This window comes from Salarias fasciatus, chromosome 14 (genome assembly GCF_902148845.1).
Source record: "Salarias fasciatus chromosome 14, fSalaFa1.1, whole genome shotgun sequence".
In the NCBI taxonomy this organism is placed as follows: domain Eukaryota; kingdom Metazoa; phylum Chordata; class Actinopteri; order Blenniiformes; family Blenniidae; genus Salarias; species Salarias fasciatus.
Genome location: NC_043758.1, coordinates 8,590,723 through 8,607,128, shown reverse-complemented (window position 1 = coordinate 8,607,128; position 16,406 = coordinate 8,590,723). Strand labels below are relative to the sequence as shown.

General features: G+C 42.5%; 1 protein-coding gene across 1 annotated transcript; it reads right to left on the bottom strand.

Moving 5' to 3' along the window:
- On the bottom strand, positions 1 to 15,812 carry cul3b (cullin 3b). The gene is made up of 16 exons (XM_030108849.1): positions 15,561 to 15,812; positions 12,692 to 12,889; positions 8,698 to 8,811; positions 8,449 to 8,609; positions 7,897 to 8,011; positions 7,453 to 7,681; positions 6,908 to 7,053; positions 6,160 to 6,336; positions 5,768 to 5,938; positions 5,188 to 5,295; positions 4,616 to 4,740; positions 4,235 to 4,331; positions 2,304 to 2,438; positions 1,977 to 2,163; positions 1,615 to 1,760; positions 1 to 1,238 (listed from the first exon to the last, which is right to left on the bottom strand). Exons 1-16 carry the CDS (start codon positions 15,621 to 15,623, stop codon positions 1,107 to 1,109), a joined length of 2,304 nt encoding a protein of 767 aa, XP_029964709.1. The 5' UTR covers positions 15,624 to 15,812; the 3' UTR covers positions 1 to 1,106.
- Between the last annotated feature and the right edge of the window lie 594 nt (positions 15,813 to 16,406).

Sequence of the window (16,406 nt, the reverse complement as noted above, 5' to 3'; positions counted from 1 at the left end):
ATTCTACATTTAATATGATGAAAACAAGGCCCTGTACAATCCACCTTCGCAGTGAGTACAATAATTATTTTACAATTTGTACACATTAGAACACGGCGCCGGACTGGTTTTACCTGTTCAAAATGCAGTCGAGAATGGAAAAAATAAAATAAAAAACAAAACTTAAAAGAAAATTCCTCTTTGAAACCTGCACCACAAGGATCCTTCTGTTCAAAGAGAGGAGATCAAGTTTTGGCCAATCATACAGCAGGCCCTAAGTGAAAAATGTGTTGTGACAGACCAGACAGCCTACATTGCAGTTTCACGTGTGTCTCACCTTTAAACTCTTTAACCGCTGGTACAGACCTCGTCAGTCCCCCCCCCCCCCCCCCCAAACAAAATATCATTAAATATTTCAGCTGTGTGAGGTGCATTTATTCTATATCGGACATAAAACAACCCAAGAGAAAAGACACAACTGCAACATAAATGAAGCACTCGTGTTCTCAGGTGCTGGAGACTGATTTGGCCGCCGCTGTGCACCAGGTCTGTACCAGCTCACACGTCCGCTCCGGCGGAAACCTTTAAATTTAAGCATCCTGTCAGGAAAAAAGCCCAGACGGTCTGTCAACCTGTACAGCCATTATTGTGCCACAAATACAAACATGATACATTGACATCAACATTTAAAACTGGGAGTGGGGGGGGGGGGGGGGGGGGGTGTGGCGGGGGGGTGAGCTTAAATGTTTTCTTGGTCTCTGTGTAGCCACGCCCACCTGGAGACACGCTTACGCTCGTTCTCGATAGCTTGAAGGGAATCGGCAAACGGATTCGCCCAGTTTTCTCCAAAGGCCACGGAAAACATGAATTTTATACAAAACTAGATCCCATTTTCTCGCTTCTTTCGGCAGAAGAAATCTAATAATGCTAGAAAACTCCGCCATCTGTTGCATGGTTTTCATTTTTTAAAACACATTTTTATGGAAGAAAAGTGAAGCTTCCCAGTGTTTCCCAGTATCAATGATGAAGCACTTCCAAGTTCATTCAAATACAATTGCAAGTCCGCACACAGAAAAAACAAGGCCCTCCGGGTTTCTCTCAGCTAGCTTTCACTGAATTCACTTGTTTTACGCTACGTAAGTGTACACTTTGCGGTCCTCTGGTGTTCTCGCCAAATATTCCCTCTCAATGAGTCCTTCAATGCGTTTCTTGATGACAACGGGACTAGGAAGGAATCGTGCTCGTAACTGCTGAGTGACCTGGGGAGACACAAAACGCAGTAATCAGTGCACGGCGTCCCATTTCAGCACCGCCGTTATTAACACGCATTTCATCAGCGAGCCGCCGGAGCACTGGGAGAGCTGGTTAGTGTCTCCCAGTGTGCCACTGGTTAGTGTGTTGGAGTGTGTGTGTGTGTGTGTGTGTCACTGCAGGAAACCATAGAACATTCATCTAAATGCTGAAATAATGTTGCATGTGTATTTTCTATGATAGTAAATCATTAAAAGAACCACTTCATGTATGAATAGTTCGCTGTCGCTGAGAGTAAACCTTGCAACTCGTCACTTCGACACGGCTGAATGTGACACCTGGGCTGCTTTCCTCGAATCGCAGCAGACGTTTCATCCGACTGACCTCTGCTACTAGGACGTTGTGCTGCATCTTCTTTCTAGATTTCATGATGCGAACAATAGCAGCTTCGATCTCGTGCTTCCTGTCGTCGTCCACTTTCTGCCGTGTCTCCTTCCTCTCTGGATCCGACTCCCCTTGTTTAGCAGCCACTAGCAGATAAAGAAAAAAAAATCAATTTTATAAAGAATTAAACTACAGAAAGAAAAGACAATAAGAAGGATAAAATAAGTGCAAATGAAGCTCTGCATCCAAAGTGTTCTGTCTTTTTATCACAGGCATGAAACATGAGAAAACTACTTTCAAATGATATTTAACAGCAGCGGGTCGTGGTCATGTTGGCAAATGAACGTATCGCTCTTGAGCACCTGTCTGGATTTTGACACGATGCAGCTTGGAGGTAAACTGGTCATTGACTGTAAACACATGGCCGTTTTCGATCTCCTTGGACTTGGGCTCCTTGGTGAGGACTCTCTGCGTGGGCTTCCCGCAGGCCAGAGACTGCAGCGCTCGCACCAGCTCCCTCTCCGGGATGTCCGTCTCCTGCTGGATCTCCTGCGTAAAACAAACATGGAGCTCATTAAAAAACAAAAAGGGCACAGAAAAACGTTTTCACCCATCTTGTCCACTATAGGAAAAAAAAAAAGATGCACAGCATAAGGATGCAGTTTGACTTCAGTGGATGGGTCACGTACCTCAAAGGTGGACTTCTCTCTGTTGTTAAAGAGCATGAGGATGGTCATCTGGAAGGTGGAGACCTGCAGGATGTGCTTCCTGGTGTTGGAGCCCGTCACTTGAGCCCCTCCCACTCCGACCTCTGACCCGTCCTCCTGTTGGCATGTTGGGGAAGAAAAAAACAGAATCTAAAACCACGATTCAGAAACTAAAGCAAGAACACAGAACAGATAAATTCATCAACTAAGCAACAATACTGATGGATTTCAAATACTGAGCTCACTCAGCTGCATTATCTTTGATTTCATACATAATGGCGATCAAACGACCGACCTGAGTGCTACACTAAATCAGGAATTTCAAAGCCGGTTTATTAAAGCAGTACAAATGCTGTTAACCTCATGCAGCTTTCAACTTTGCTAGATTATTTTAGCTTTAGCCAGTATAATTCCTGAAAACTGAAATCCAGCAAATTACCTGAATTAATATATGCAGACTCTACTTGACGGAAAAAAAAAAAAAAAAATTCCACATTGATTAAAAAAGCTAAAAGAAGAACAGAGAGGAGGTGAAACTACTCCAATAATGTTTCAACTCTCAAGTCTGTAACACTTTATGTATTACAAGATGTTTCGGAAAGAACAATTAACTCAATGTATGGCTCGAGTTGTATTCAAGCAGAGGATTAAACAAAAATTCATCATTCTGAAAGAAAAAGAAAAAAAACAGTGGTGGAGGAGTTACCACCTCTCACTTTAACAGATAATGTTATAAACAATGGCACGTTTATTTTAGAGGCTTCGACTTCAAACATTCTCACACTTGGTGGTGCATTGCGTGATGAAAACAGTGAGAGTCTGAAAGGTTGATTCACTGATCCTAACTACAGCTGGCTCACGCTGCCTGCTCGGTGAACAGCTCACAGACACCGGAGCAGCGTTTCTTTTATGGTTGTTTATCACCTTGACAACAAGCCGCCTCTTGGACGACTCAGACATCTGCGCTGCTCTCCGCCTTCAGAGACACTCCGTATCTGCATTAAGCTGCAACTACAGATCGGCAGGCTTTGGAACAACGGCGCGGAATCGGAAAATGTAATGAAGGAATACAAAATTATTATTCGACCAACAGCTTGCTACTTTTGTATATACGCGCCGTCCATGTGGTGTTAATTCTGGGTGAACTTGTTTTTCTCACTCCACTGTGTTTTTTTTGACTAATTAAAGGTTAACCCTTTACAACATTTCAACCCGTCTGTCTGAAGCACCAGAAAATAAAAAAATGAACACAAGTATGAGCTATTTAATTATAATGAAGTATAAATAAAGTATATAACTGATCGATATAACTGCATAAATCTTGTGATCTTGTGCTCCAATTGGAGGTGAGGAGCATTTTACAACACCTTGGTGTTTTTAACATACAAGGAAAAATTTAAATCGGAATTTTAATGCTTTCGTTGAAACAAATGTTAAAGGTTAGACACAGGCAGCGCCTATTTCAGTGTGTCGAACAACTATTTTCTGCCTTCTGTCATTGACTCAATGTTAATTTGGAAAAAGGAGAAAAAAAAACCCCAGGATGTAACCAAACACGATCACTCGTCAGATAAAGGGTTAGGATGGATTTTTAGAATGTTTGCAATTCAAAGCAATTTGAAGTGACGAGGGAATACTCCATGTTAATTAGCTGGGCTCACAAATAATGCAATATCCAAGTGTGTCTGGAGGGAAGGTTTCCCATAGTGTTGTTCTCATTAGTCATGAGTAAATACTGCATGCTGCTGCTTTTAAATATTACTAAATCAGTGCAAAATATCTGAGGCCAAATCAACAAATTAACACTGAACATTCACGAGGCGATTCTGAAGGACAGGTGGTTTTAAAATATTTATCAGCACAGTGTGCGGTGTGTTGAAATGTTCAGAACTTCCTGAACAGGGGACACCTGCCTTTTTGATTGGCCCGTAGAAGGTGGCATTTAGATCTGCAGACCCCATATGGTGCTGCAGGGTGAGTTGTCTCCCGCTGTGCTTTCCGAGGTAAAACCTGCGAGCAGAGAGGAGACGTACGAGGTCAACTCTCTGAGGAGACTCACTGCACAACAATCACTGCAGCTTCAGGGGAAGAGCACTGCACAATGCTGTGACCGCAGGCAGAACTTCTTTTCTTAAAACACACACACATGATCAGTTATATATTCAACAGTGAATCAGGGGGAAAAAAAAAATCAGATTCATTTAAATTAAACAAAGCTATCTTTACAGTGCATCCCAGAACAAAATTACAAACGTGCTCGATGTTAACTACATACAAGTATTGAGCAGACAAACCTCCTAAAGACTTCAAATGCATGTCGTGGTGATGGGGGGATATTGCACTTGGGTGTTGCTGATTGTGTTGGCCAGTATCCCGTGGTCAGGACTCTCACAGTGAGATCAACTCCTCCCAGCGACACCTGAAGAGACGCGCGAGAAACACAAAGCATTTTCTTTAGTCCACGTTGATGCTGCTACATCCCCAGGCTCGCTCAAACGGCACATAAATTACTGTAAGAGCACGAGACGAGACAAATACACATCACTAACACAAAACGGAACACAGACTGTTGTGTGAGCGGAATCCTGACAAAAATCCTGAGTTTCTTAAAGTACCAGCCAGCTACCATGGCAACAGGATGGGACTCAGAGACACTGTTGAGTGAAAACCAATGTGAAAGCACAGCACAAGCATGAAACGAGCTCCGTGTTCTTTCAAGATATGGCTAGTTAGCTGCATAATTGTTTCCTATGTCACTGAGTAGCACAGCGGTGTTCAATCAATCAGAGAGCGCTGTACTGACAGCAGGCGGCAACTAGGCTGATTATTGCAACGGGATGAGCGGTGGCATGTGACGTCGTCTCACCCCGGTTGTCTGTAGATGTTGTCGGAACTCGTCCATGGTGGTGTTGGAGATGCTCATATCCCGGAACATGCCTTCCAGTTTAGACGTGAACTGACAGCCGCATTCGGTCTGAGCAGAGAGGAGCAGAAGGAGGACGACATTCAGAAATCGGGAGCCGTTTGAATGTCAATCGACACAAACGCTGATGAGAGGCTCAGAGGTTTTTCTGAGTTTCAGCTTCCTTTGTGAAGCATAAAAGAAAAAGTAATTCAGCATTACTGTGATCACACAATGTGTCATATTAACATTTTAAATCAACTCAAGAAGTATAAAGAATGTTTCTGTATTGGAGACAGGAGACTTACTGCTACAGGTGTCATTGAACTGTTCACAATAAGCTTTGCTTAGCATATATAAATGTGTGTAACTGTGACTCATGAAGGAATCGGAAAAAAAAAAAAAAAAAAAAAAACTCTTCGGACTGAGCTTAAGAGCTGCTCATCCAAACAACAGCCTGAAGGTTTTTCAGACACTCCAATCACTTAATCACTTCAATATTCAATTTGCACTGAGTACTGAGTCATAGCAAACTGCAGCTCACCTTGAGCTTTGAGATCATGTTCTTTTCGGAGTCGTCAGAGACGCTCTTGTTGGTGAGCAGCCTGCGAGCCAGGTGCTGCTTGTAATACCTCTCGAACACGTCCTTCTCCTGCATGAAGCGGAAGAGCACCATGGCTTTGTCCAGTATGGACTCCACCTCCTGCTCCGTCAGCTGAGGGGAAATATCAAACAGAACGCACAGTCATGACGAGATGCAACCATATATTTACAAAATCCTAGAAGGGTGAATGCATCCAGCCTAAACATGCACTGGAACTTTTACTTAGGGAACGTAAAGGACTGTACACAGCAGAGTGGTTATAAATTTTAAATAAGCCGACCAATAAACATCTGTTCTAACATGGAAGTGCAGATCCATTAAAGTGAGCTTACCCCTTTTACCCCCTTCTTCAGTTTGTCATCAATGAACAGCGAGAGGTACTCAGGTGAGCGGGAGTTGAGGTTCAGGAAATATTCAAAGTCGCCTGCAATGGTTTGCTTGAAGAGCCGGTCGTTGTTGAAGGACTCCTGGAGGAATCGGTCGAAACGGGACTTCAGGTCCAGCAAACCCTGCAAGAAGGGAGAGACAAACACCAATGAGCGTTGATAATACAGCTGCATCACCGAGCTCAACTCCAGCGCAGGAAAACTGGGCTGCATCCAAAACACGGATTGGGTATATTCTCTGATCCGTCGTATGACAGTAAGAATGCATGTAAAGGACTCGGCAGAGGATCCAAAGTACTGAAAAGTCTGTTGGAAAATAGTGCTTTTCTCTCTACATGTCGCCTAAAGGACGAAACTGAAAGGAAAGACTTTGACAAGTAAAGTGCAACAGCACAGTGTTTCTGACGCCTCGAACCATGATCGCCCCCTGCCATCGAATGTAGGAGTCAGAACAATTTTCTTCTCCTGGGAGGTTATTAATGTGCATTATGGTCAGAGCTCGTCACGCAATGCTGCTGGCCTGTGGATACTGATGCCTGATCCCTCACAAGGTCACATCTTGCTACCAGTAATTTTCCCCTTTCGCTTTTCATGTGAAGGATTTCCCATCGTGCCGAGGCCGATTCATAAAAAGCATAATCTGATACACTGATCCTCCAGATTTACGGCTTTTCCTGTCAACTCCTCGTCATACCTGGATGTAGTCGACGGGGTTCTTTCCTTCTCCCTCCTCTGACACGAGAGCCTTGCCTTGCTCCCGCAGGTACGAGCTCATACATTCGCACATGGTCTTCAGTCCATTGGGAACCCGGCTGAACAGCTTGTACATGCACGCCAAATCTGCGGAGAGATATGCATGAACGCACACATATTAGGGAGGCGCTTTCACAAGCTGAGTTCTGCTGGAAAGGAAGTGTATATTTGCAAACTGAATCGAGAGTCGAGTGAAATATTTCATGAAGGCACCGCAGAGCCATTTTCCCTGAAATCAAATCATCCCCAACTCCTCAGGTACATGCCGTCTGTGACATGAACAAGTGCAACATCTCTGCTCTACAGCAGATACAGTAAGATACATCCTCCTGAAGCGACAGCTACATCGCTTTACTATTTCACCATTTTGTGTAGTAACGTCGAAGCGTTCATGGCAACTTGAGAGAATTTAATTTTCATCAATCGGTAACAAATCAGAGAACACTGAACACGTGGAGCTGAAGCCGAATCACACCGAGCGCTCACCGTCTGTTTTGCCGTTCTTGAGCATGTGGACCAGGCCCGAGTTCTCCATCTCCACTATGGTCTTCATGTGTTTGGAGATGAGCTCTCGCTCCACCACCTTGACAATCGGCTCTTCTGTGGATTTATCCAAGCAGTGCATTACCCGCTCGATCTCCTCATTGATCCGAGCTTCCACCTTCTTTATGTACACACTGGCACTGTTTTCTGCTAGGAACTTTTGGCTTTCCATCTGAGTAAAAAAAAAAAAACCACATAAACACAGTACACGTGAGCTCTGGAGGCAATCACTTTTCGGGGATATTTTAAGAATCATCCATATTTGCTATGTTTTATTTATTGTGCTACTGATGTTTTGACGGTTGCCCCAAGGAGGGAGGATGTATGGAGAGTAAAAGTTTAATATGGATAAACAATGAAGAGTCAGGGGAATGATCCGTCCCAAACCTGGAAAAATTCTGCAGACATTTCTAAGAATGGTGCTTCAAAGTCTTCTTCATAAACAGATCTCCCTTCGAGGCCGAGGATCATTAACATTTGGCAGGCATTTCTAATGGCCCCCCTGGAGGAGAGGAGAAGTCACAGTCAGTCAGGCAACAGCAAATCCCAGCACACTGGGAAAAAAAAAAGGCTTAGAAATAAAAGAAATAAATAAAACATTTGTGCTCATTTCACACTCACTAAAGGCCACCAAATAACTTCTTGTTATTCATTCATCGAATAAAAAAAGAATTCTGAGTCACACTCCACAGCGTAAGATGAGCAGAGGAACTAATGTTTTAAAATGTCAGAGTGTTTGAAGCGTTTCCCCAGTGGGCGTAAATGTAGCGGAATCCTTTGAAGGCTCCTTCGTTCCGTACACCAAAAGCATGTGGCCTGTCTGCCTGCCGTCAGATGATGAGTCAAACATTTTTCCCTTGTTAAATAATAAAGAGGCGAATTTCATTTTTTGATCCTCGTGTGGCTGAAACTTGTCGCGCGTGTGGTTTTTTTGCCCACCTGTCCACCACCTCCCCCTTCCGTTCTCGCGCGATCATGTCGAGCAGGGTCTGTCGGAGGTGGTCTCTGATGCAGCCGTAACGGACCACCTGGTCCCGAAAGATGATGAGCCCCAGGTTGTAGACGTTCTCTACGTTATTCTGCTGTACGTACACGCGGTCCTGTAACGAGCACGCACAAAAATTAGGAATTACACCAAAACTCACTCGTTCGGGGAGGGATACTTCCTGACCCGCATCGATTACTCACCATGTACATCAGAATGTCTCTGATCATCACCATCGCCGTCTGGTGGTCGTTCCAGGCCTGATTTAGGGTTTGTAGGAAATTGTTGTTTAGGGAGTTGAGGACATCTTCTCGTACCTTTTTAAGGGAGAGAATAAAACATATGCGTTACTCATTATAGGAATGTCCTCGGTCTTACATTGTGCTCATGTTGCTTTCCATCGTACTGTGATGTTTGGATTTGAAACAAAGTGATGTCCTTGGAGAGGCTGGACTCTCATTAAGAATTATATAGTGTTAATAAATCACTTTAAAAGACATCAAACTGTACGGATGCATGCAGCCAAAGTATTCTTGGGCTAATTATTATTATATAAGCAACAGCATAATTTTAAAGGCATAAAGCAGACAACACTGAGAAAGAGCTGTGTGTCAGAGTCACTGAAATGTGCTGTAAAAACAATAAACACGCTTTATGCTAACAACATTTCACAATGAGAGCCGTCATAGTGAAAATAAAACTCTGGGTCTTTGAAGCCGGACGGTTCGCTGGTCCTGAGGTGGAAAGCAGCAATGTTATTGATTTGCTTCGGTTGAAACCAAGTAACTTAACTTCAAAGTGTGAATGCCGTCATCTTACAAGTGATTGAACAAACAAACGACATCCAAACACAGGACGCGACAGGCTTGTTAAATGTTGTGTCCTTGTGTCATGTTTTTCAGCATATACAATTAGGAAATTCCTCTCGCTGTTTTGACTTCTTTTCATTTTATGAGTATTTGTGAATACTTTTCTGGTTAAAATTCCCGCAAAAGTAATTTCACAAATGCCTTTAAACCCACACATAGCTAAGAATTATGAAAGTATGTTGCATAATCTGTCACAAAAGCATCAACATACCATTTTGTAAAGAAAAAAGTTGGTAAGACTGAAAAGAAGCATCTCTAAACGTACTATGTTTGTTTTGTGCTGCTTGGTGTGGACCAGAGTACCACATAGTGAGAGCAAAGCCTCGGCGCAGTGAAATAACAGGCCACAAGAAGACAATGTTCCTGAATGAAGCGAACACTAAAACTTGTGATTTCTTGATCACACAACCTCTTTACCAAAACACTTCCTCGACTGCCCGGGCTTACAACAGCTTGGCAATAGTGGCACTGCAGTGTGACTCAGCACCGTGTAGCAAACGTCTCTGTAGAGCGAGACTCTTAAGGGCACACCGACCTCTCCTTTGTTCTCCTTCTGGACAGAGATGATGAATTATACTCTCCGCTCCCGATGTTACACGAGATCAACCTTCATAGATGCATAAGCTCCTTTTTTTTTTTTTTTTTTTTACTCATCAGGATCTAATGTTAGGAGCAAACCCATAAATCTAACTTCCATTGTGCACACTCATGACTTCCAAATGTGAGAGCGATGAGGCTGCTATTATTGCCGGATGCTAATAAGATGAAGATGCTATTACGCTCAGATTTTCTCACGCTTCCTAATGTGGCTCCTCCATCATATAAACAAATGCATCTCACAGTGAGAAATTCTTGTTTAAGACTAGCAAATGCTTCATAAATGTCACACTAACAACAGACGATCAACTAATGTTGTGCAAGTTACTGAAAACCGATGAACTGCTAAGGCTGTATAATATATAGTAGATTTACACTCAGATATATGATGCAAAATACTGAACCGCAATAAAATACGTTTCCAGCACAAGACATTTAAGTCTTTTATGCCGACATACTGGACCAATCAGATGGAGCCACAAAGCTCTTGATGTAGGTGCGAGTTGCTGAGATCACAAAGCTGGAAATAAAAGTTTTTTGAGCATTTTTTAGGCGACAAAGACACACACATGCACACGTGCATACACGCACAAAAAGAAAAACTGGCCAAAAAAACTCAAACTGAAAGACAGACCGCCTGTTATTAGGAAATATTTCTGATGTGAAACAACAGTAACAACCAGTACAGGAAGCAGCTGATTTCTGTCCAACTGAATCCCATAACCTGTACGAAGCTCGCATCTGCACAGACGACTGATGACTGGATGCTTGTTTGACTGTTTTAACGCTACTTGATTTTGCATCACAGTGTAAGTCTTTAGAAAAAAAAAACATAAAAAAGCCACAACAATTTCAAAAATGGAGGTCACTGAATGGTATTGGCTTTGGACTTATTCCGGATAAAAAATGTACACAATGTAAACTTTGCAAGTCTGACGAACACAGTTTACAGATGTTTCTAAAATGAAAAATTCCAATAAAAGTCCAGTTTGTGCTGCTCAAGCTTTTCAAATTAACAGCGCTACTTCAGCAAAGTGTACATTTACTGCACCGTCATCTGGATCACATGTGGAGCGCATGAAAAACACAGCAGCACTGACATGAAATGCAAAGCACATCGTTTTCAGCACTACTAGAATGTCTGTCAAACTCAACGTCAAAGCTGTGCAAGCTTTTACTGCAGATAGTTTCGCTGTAGACTGCTATTAATTTTACTGTCTGATATCTTCGGTGTTGCTTTCTGATGGACTGAGTGAGTTCCAGATGTCATGGCAGCACTGCCCCGTCCAGTAAACCCAAGTTCACTGAGCCAGACGCTCTTTAGTGGAGACAACAGCTTCCACTAATGCTAACTAATAGTCAGAGAGGCACACAGCAGCTCTGCAGCTGTCTGACATGGTCAATAATTCATTCTAGATTTTACCTACTGGTTTCCGACGTGTTGGAGTACTGTGTGTTTTTTTTTTTCCCAAAGAAATGATGACACATTCTTCTACACGGCACCAATTACTGAGCCACATAATGTCTGTCGACTCCACTAAGGTGATGAGTGACTGCAGCATAGAAATAGCTTCACAGCTTGTATTTAACCTCGATCAGTCAAGATGGAAACCTAATTCTGGTGGTGTTTAAGGTCAGAGTGCAAATATCAACGATGGTCTTTCTTGAAAGTGATATCTGGATCATTATCACATAATAAAAACACACTCAGGTGTCAGATTTTGCCTCATTGATGAAAAGTTTATTGACTTTCCTCAACTGTTACTTTACCGGCTCTGCCAAACTGAGAATGTGCATTTAATTAAGCTGTAGAACCATCTGGCTGCTATTCAACAGCATCCTCCTGAAATATTGCTCACTGGTTATCTGCATGCTGTTAGCAGAGCAGAGGCATTCACTACAGATACCATGGGCAGACTTAATTTGTGGCTAATTACATGCTACAAAAATAAAACAAGCAACGGCTTTGAGAGCAACGCTGTCAGTGATGGTTTCTCTAACCTAATAGGAAGCTTCTGAAAACAAATCAATCTTGTACTTACACAAGAAGCACCTTGGACTGCCCTCCTTCGAGTGAGTCTTTGTTTTTAAACACAGTCTGGTCTAAATAGAATACAACTCACTCACGTCCATCAAATGAAAGTATAACTTACAAAACTGTACTGCTGTCAAAAAGCCACTGTTGTTCGAATTCGACAAGCGAGACAATGCCAGTTTTCAGACAGAGCCGAGCTCTAAAACACACCTCAAACCTCAGAATCAAACTATTAACTCTTGACCTTTTTGGCACAAGCCACAACAATGCCTTTATCAGGTTTTTTTCTTTTAAAGTGAGAGTTCTGGAACAACTTCTGAGGGCGGAGCTACGCCGTCACACTTCCAGGTTCCAGAGCCAATCGTATGTGTTCCCAAGGTTGTCAAACCAGCAGCTGACATCGGCTCTGCGCAAATACGCCGCTAGGGCAACACGCTTCAACAGTCTAAACTCATTTAAAGTGTCAAACTAGGAACCTGCACTACTTATTGCACCTTTAATAAACTCTGATGAGATGGAAATGTGAAACTGAGGTGGTGAGAGAGAGAGAGAAAAAAAAAACTATTATAGTTGTATTCTGGGCAAACTAATGACCAGTCGATTTGGGTTTCTGTATGTCAACGAGCTCTGAATTTAATCTGTTATCACTGGACTTTCTCCCTCTGTGCAGCTGCGAGGGATCTCTGTTAGTCTTACTTTGTTGATGAGGTGTTCAGTGACGACCTCCCGCAGGCCCGTGTACAGCTTCTCTCCGTGCTTGTGGAGCACCATCGTGTAGGCATTCCTGTAAAGTTCCTCAAAACTCAGACCGCTGTTATTCTTCCTCTGAATCTCCTGGATGGCATTCTTCAGCAGGTCCCAGATGTTGTTGACATACTTTTCATCCATTGTCATCTGCAAATGATGGCAAGATGATAGTGAGTTCAATAACATGACCTTCACTGACTATTACATGAGTAAACTCCATGAACCAAAAATGCTGAACCTAAGTAAAGTCTCCCAATACCAACAGACTCTGGCTGCTGTACAGTTTTGTCTCAGATTTTCAGTCATTCTTGTCGAGAATGAGACAATCAGACGGTAGCATCTTTTTCCGGGGATGGAATGGTTTTTCCAAACCCAAACGAAAATGCATCCCATCAATAAGTTCCCAACATTTAATAAAGATAAATATGAAATAAATTGTGAATGCATATACCACCTTTCAACCACATATTTTAATGTTCAGTAGTTTATAAATAGCTGCTAAAATATGCTAATTGTGCCAAATGATGCAGGCGAAAAACAAGGTTACTTCAGGAATAATGAGTCTGTACACAACAAAACCTCTTTAAGGCAAAAAGGATCAAACACAACATCCACAGTGAGCGCTCAGAGAAGCACTGTTAACATGTCTGCTCAATCTGAGTCCAGACACCGGAGCAGTGTGGAACACAGACTCACACAGCCTTTGCAACATAATCACGATACCCTGCTGAATCGACATTCTTCTATAATAATATTAAAACTAAAAGGTAAGCTGAAATACAATACAGAGCATTAAGAGGTTCTGTATCTTCCAGGCAAGGTAAAGACACACCTTTCAGCCTTTTTAAGAAACCTGAGCTGATATCTGTGGTTGTGACAGATTGTGAGATTACCCAGGAATCGTGTTATCACTTCTCTCTTAAAATGCAACTGACCAAATAAAATACTGGTAAATGCTGTGAAGGGGAAGAACACTGGTAACTACTGCCAACTAACTAGAAATTGGAGGATCTGAGCCCACTGGTCTAACAGCTGCTGTCTTTCTCTGTGAAGTCTTAATGATCTGCTTCAGATTTTGAGAGTGTACAACTGTCACAGTCTTTTCAAAATTGGCTGAAAATGTGATTTGATGCCAGTCTGGATCCAGCCCGAAGCGGGATGAGCAAGAAGTCCCAGGGCAATTTTTTTTATTTTTTTGTGGGGGAGAAACACACAAACCTCTTGCTCAGTGAAACAATGCAAAGACTGTGATGACCACAACAAGCTTTTGACCTGTTTGTTTTCATCTCGATGGTCTTGTCTGGAAACAATTCCTTTTGACCCATGAAGCGATGAAGTGGTTAAAGCGAAGACATTGATTTTTTTTCCAGGCTATGTCATGTCCTGTTAAAATGGGTGTGAAGAAGAAGTATCTTTGACAGAATATCTGATCAACACGGCTCTCAGGAAAATGTACAAAACGTAAAGGGAAGCCTTAATGCCAATATAATGTCAGGAGGTCTGTCACATGAAACTCTAGATCAGTAGTCATACCAAACAGATCTATAATGCATGGCTTACATTTGCATGGGCTGCTGGCAAATCTAGACAGGGAAAAAAAAACATAGTTTTACTTCTTACAAATGTCTTTTTCTATGAGCATAAATCCTATTTTATCTCAGTTTTTCTTGTGAATACAGTATGCAGGAAAGTATTTATGTACGGACTACAGAGAAAGAAAGTTGTAGAAACTAGTTTAGCACCAGTCCTGCAGCAAGTGGAAGCTGCAATGCATCATTACAAGTAGAAACCTATAATGTCACTCAAAACTTTGGCAGTTCTCTTCAACATGGCTCAGACATTTCCCTTAGCCAGAGACATGTTCTCCAAATGTGCAAACCTAATACCTGCCACCCCTCGGGAAGGGGAACAGTGTGTGCTCCAACTAAGCAGGCAAGCCCAAACACATGCATGTCAAGATGCTGCTCTGACAGCAAATCTGTGTCAGGACTGGGCAGCATTCAACAGGCTCACATGCATGAAGGTAGGGCCTTCAAGCACGCATTTTGGATTCACACAGAACAGCTATGTGGTCATTGCCTCAAACAACTTAAAACTGTCCAACCACTGAGATGATCAAGCTTCTGGCCACTGTAGCAACACTCCCATCCACTCAGTGACAGACAGGGTGATATTTGGTACAGAATGAGGTCAATTCTTAAAAAGGAGGTTTTAAAGACTTTGACAAATAGTGTATGAAGTGGTCGAGGATAGGTATCCACAGTCACTATTTCAGCAGAAAAATAACATCAGATAGAGATCCACCAGTCACACAGCCAGTGATGCAAATCCAGATCTAGGTTAGCTGTCTGGTTAATGTTAGCACCCATTTCTCGCTCCAATTACAATCCTAGTTGTATTGACAAGGAACTGACAAACGCAGATTTTATTTCACTGCACAATAGGAGAACTCGTTCTAAATGTGGAACAAATGCATCACGCAAAAATCAAATAAACCCAAAAGCAATAAAACAACAAGTGTCAAGAGCGACAGCTAACATTAGCGGCGGCTAATGTCGACATATCTAGTTAATGTTGAACAGTTTCCCACTAGAAGCAACGAAAATAGTTAATTAAACTTAACATGGGATGAATCGCACCAGTGTGGACATCAGCAGTGGAGGACAGGTGGATGATTGACCACTGTACTTTGTTTACGGGCAAGCAAGTCATATCTGCTCAGCTGATTAGCCTGTTAGCATTTAGCCAAAGGCCTAGACCACGGTGATCGCGTAAGTGGCTGTCCGCAAGGGAGAGCCCCGACTGCGGCGTGACTTACAGGAAAGGCCCGTATCCTCATTTTGGTGTCCTTCTTGGTGCCGCCTTTGCTGAGATTGGACATGGTTGCGTCTTCCGTGGGCTCTGAATTCACATGAAAGTGTTCTCCGGGGAGGGACTACTGGTTTATGGAGCAGCCGACGAGCTTTCAGTCGACCTCGTAGCTCCGCGTCCCGGCTCCACAAGTTTATTGTTGACAGCCAAACGCCAAGCCCGATAGCCGTTCATACAGCGATGGCGGACCACCTGCAGTTCTCATGGCGCAGAGCTCACGCGCTCCAACTCCCGCGAGAAGCCGCCGAGGCTCGTCAACAACACTTTACTGTCCCTAATTTACATTCACACTTTTATTGATGCCAGCCCTCAATAAACGCAATATATCACATTAATAAAGACAATATCTCTCTTTAAAACAGAGTCCACGGTGATTCTGCTAATTTATTCCCTTTCATGGACACGGTCCACAATGTTAATCAGTGGTATTCAGCAAACTTTCCCAGCACATAAAGAATGAGTTAGAAAATCCATGAATGGAGGTAAGTCTAAGGGTTAATGCGACCTGTGTTGGAATAATGTCAACTTTATGACATTTTAAAACATTATATAATTATTGTGATTTGAGAGAGCATCAACAAAAGTAAAGTGTTAGTTTTAAATTACTCAGGTGCTGCATGACTCATTTTACTCAGTCTTGACTTACCTTCTCTTTCCCCATTATGAATTTATGCTTGTGTTTTTGTTTGGATCTATCTATCTGACTGCTTTTTTCACATGTTAGTTTTTGTGAATTCTGTAAACTCTGAGTTAAAAATGATTTTGATAAAATTGATGAAATATTTTGCTTTTA

What these genes read in the sequence shown, in the direction of transcription:
- cul3b (XM_030108849.1), bottom strand. Translation starts at nt 15,623, where the DNA reads ATGTCCAATCTCAGCAAAGGCGGCACCAAGAAGGACACCAAAATGAGG. An exon ending in TGAAGAAGGGGGTAAAAGGG is followed by an intron (nt 5,939 to 6,159) that starts GTAAGCTCACTT and finishes ATTTCCCCTCAG; the next exon opens with CTGACGGAGCAGGAGGTGGA. An exon ending in GAGAGAAGTCCACCTTTGAG is followed by an intron (nt 2,164 to 2,303) that starts GTACGTGACCCA and finishes TGTTTTACGCAG; the next exon opens with GAGATCCAGCAGGAGACGGA.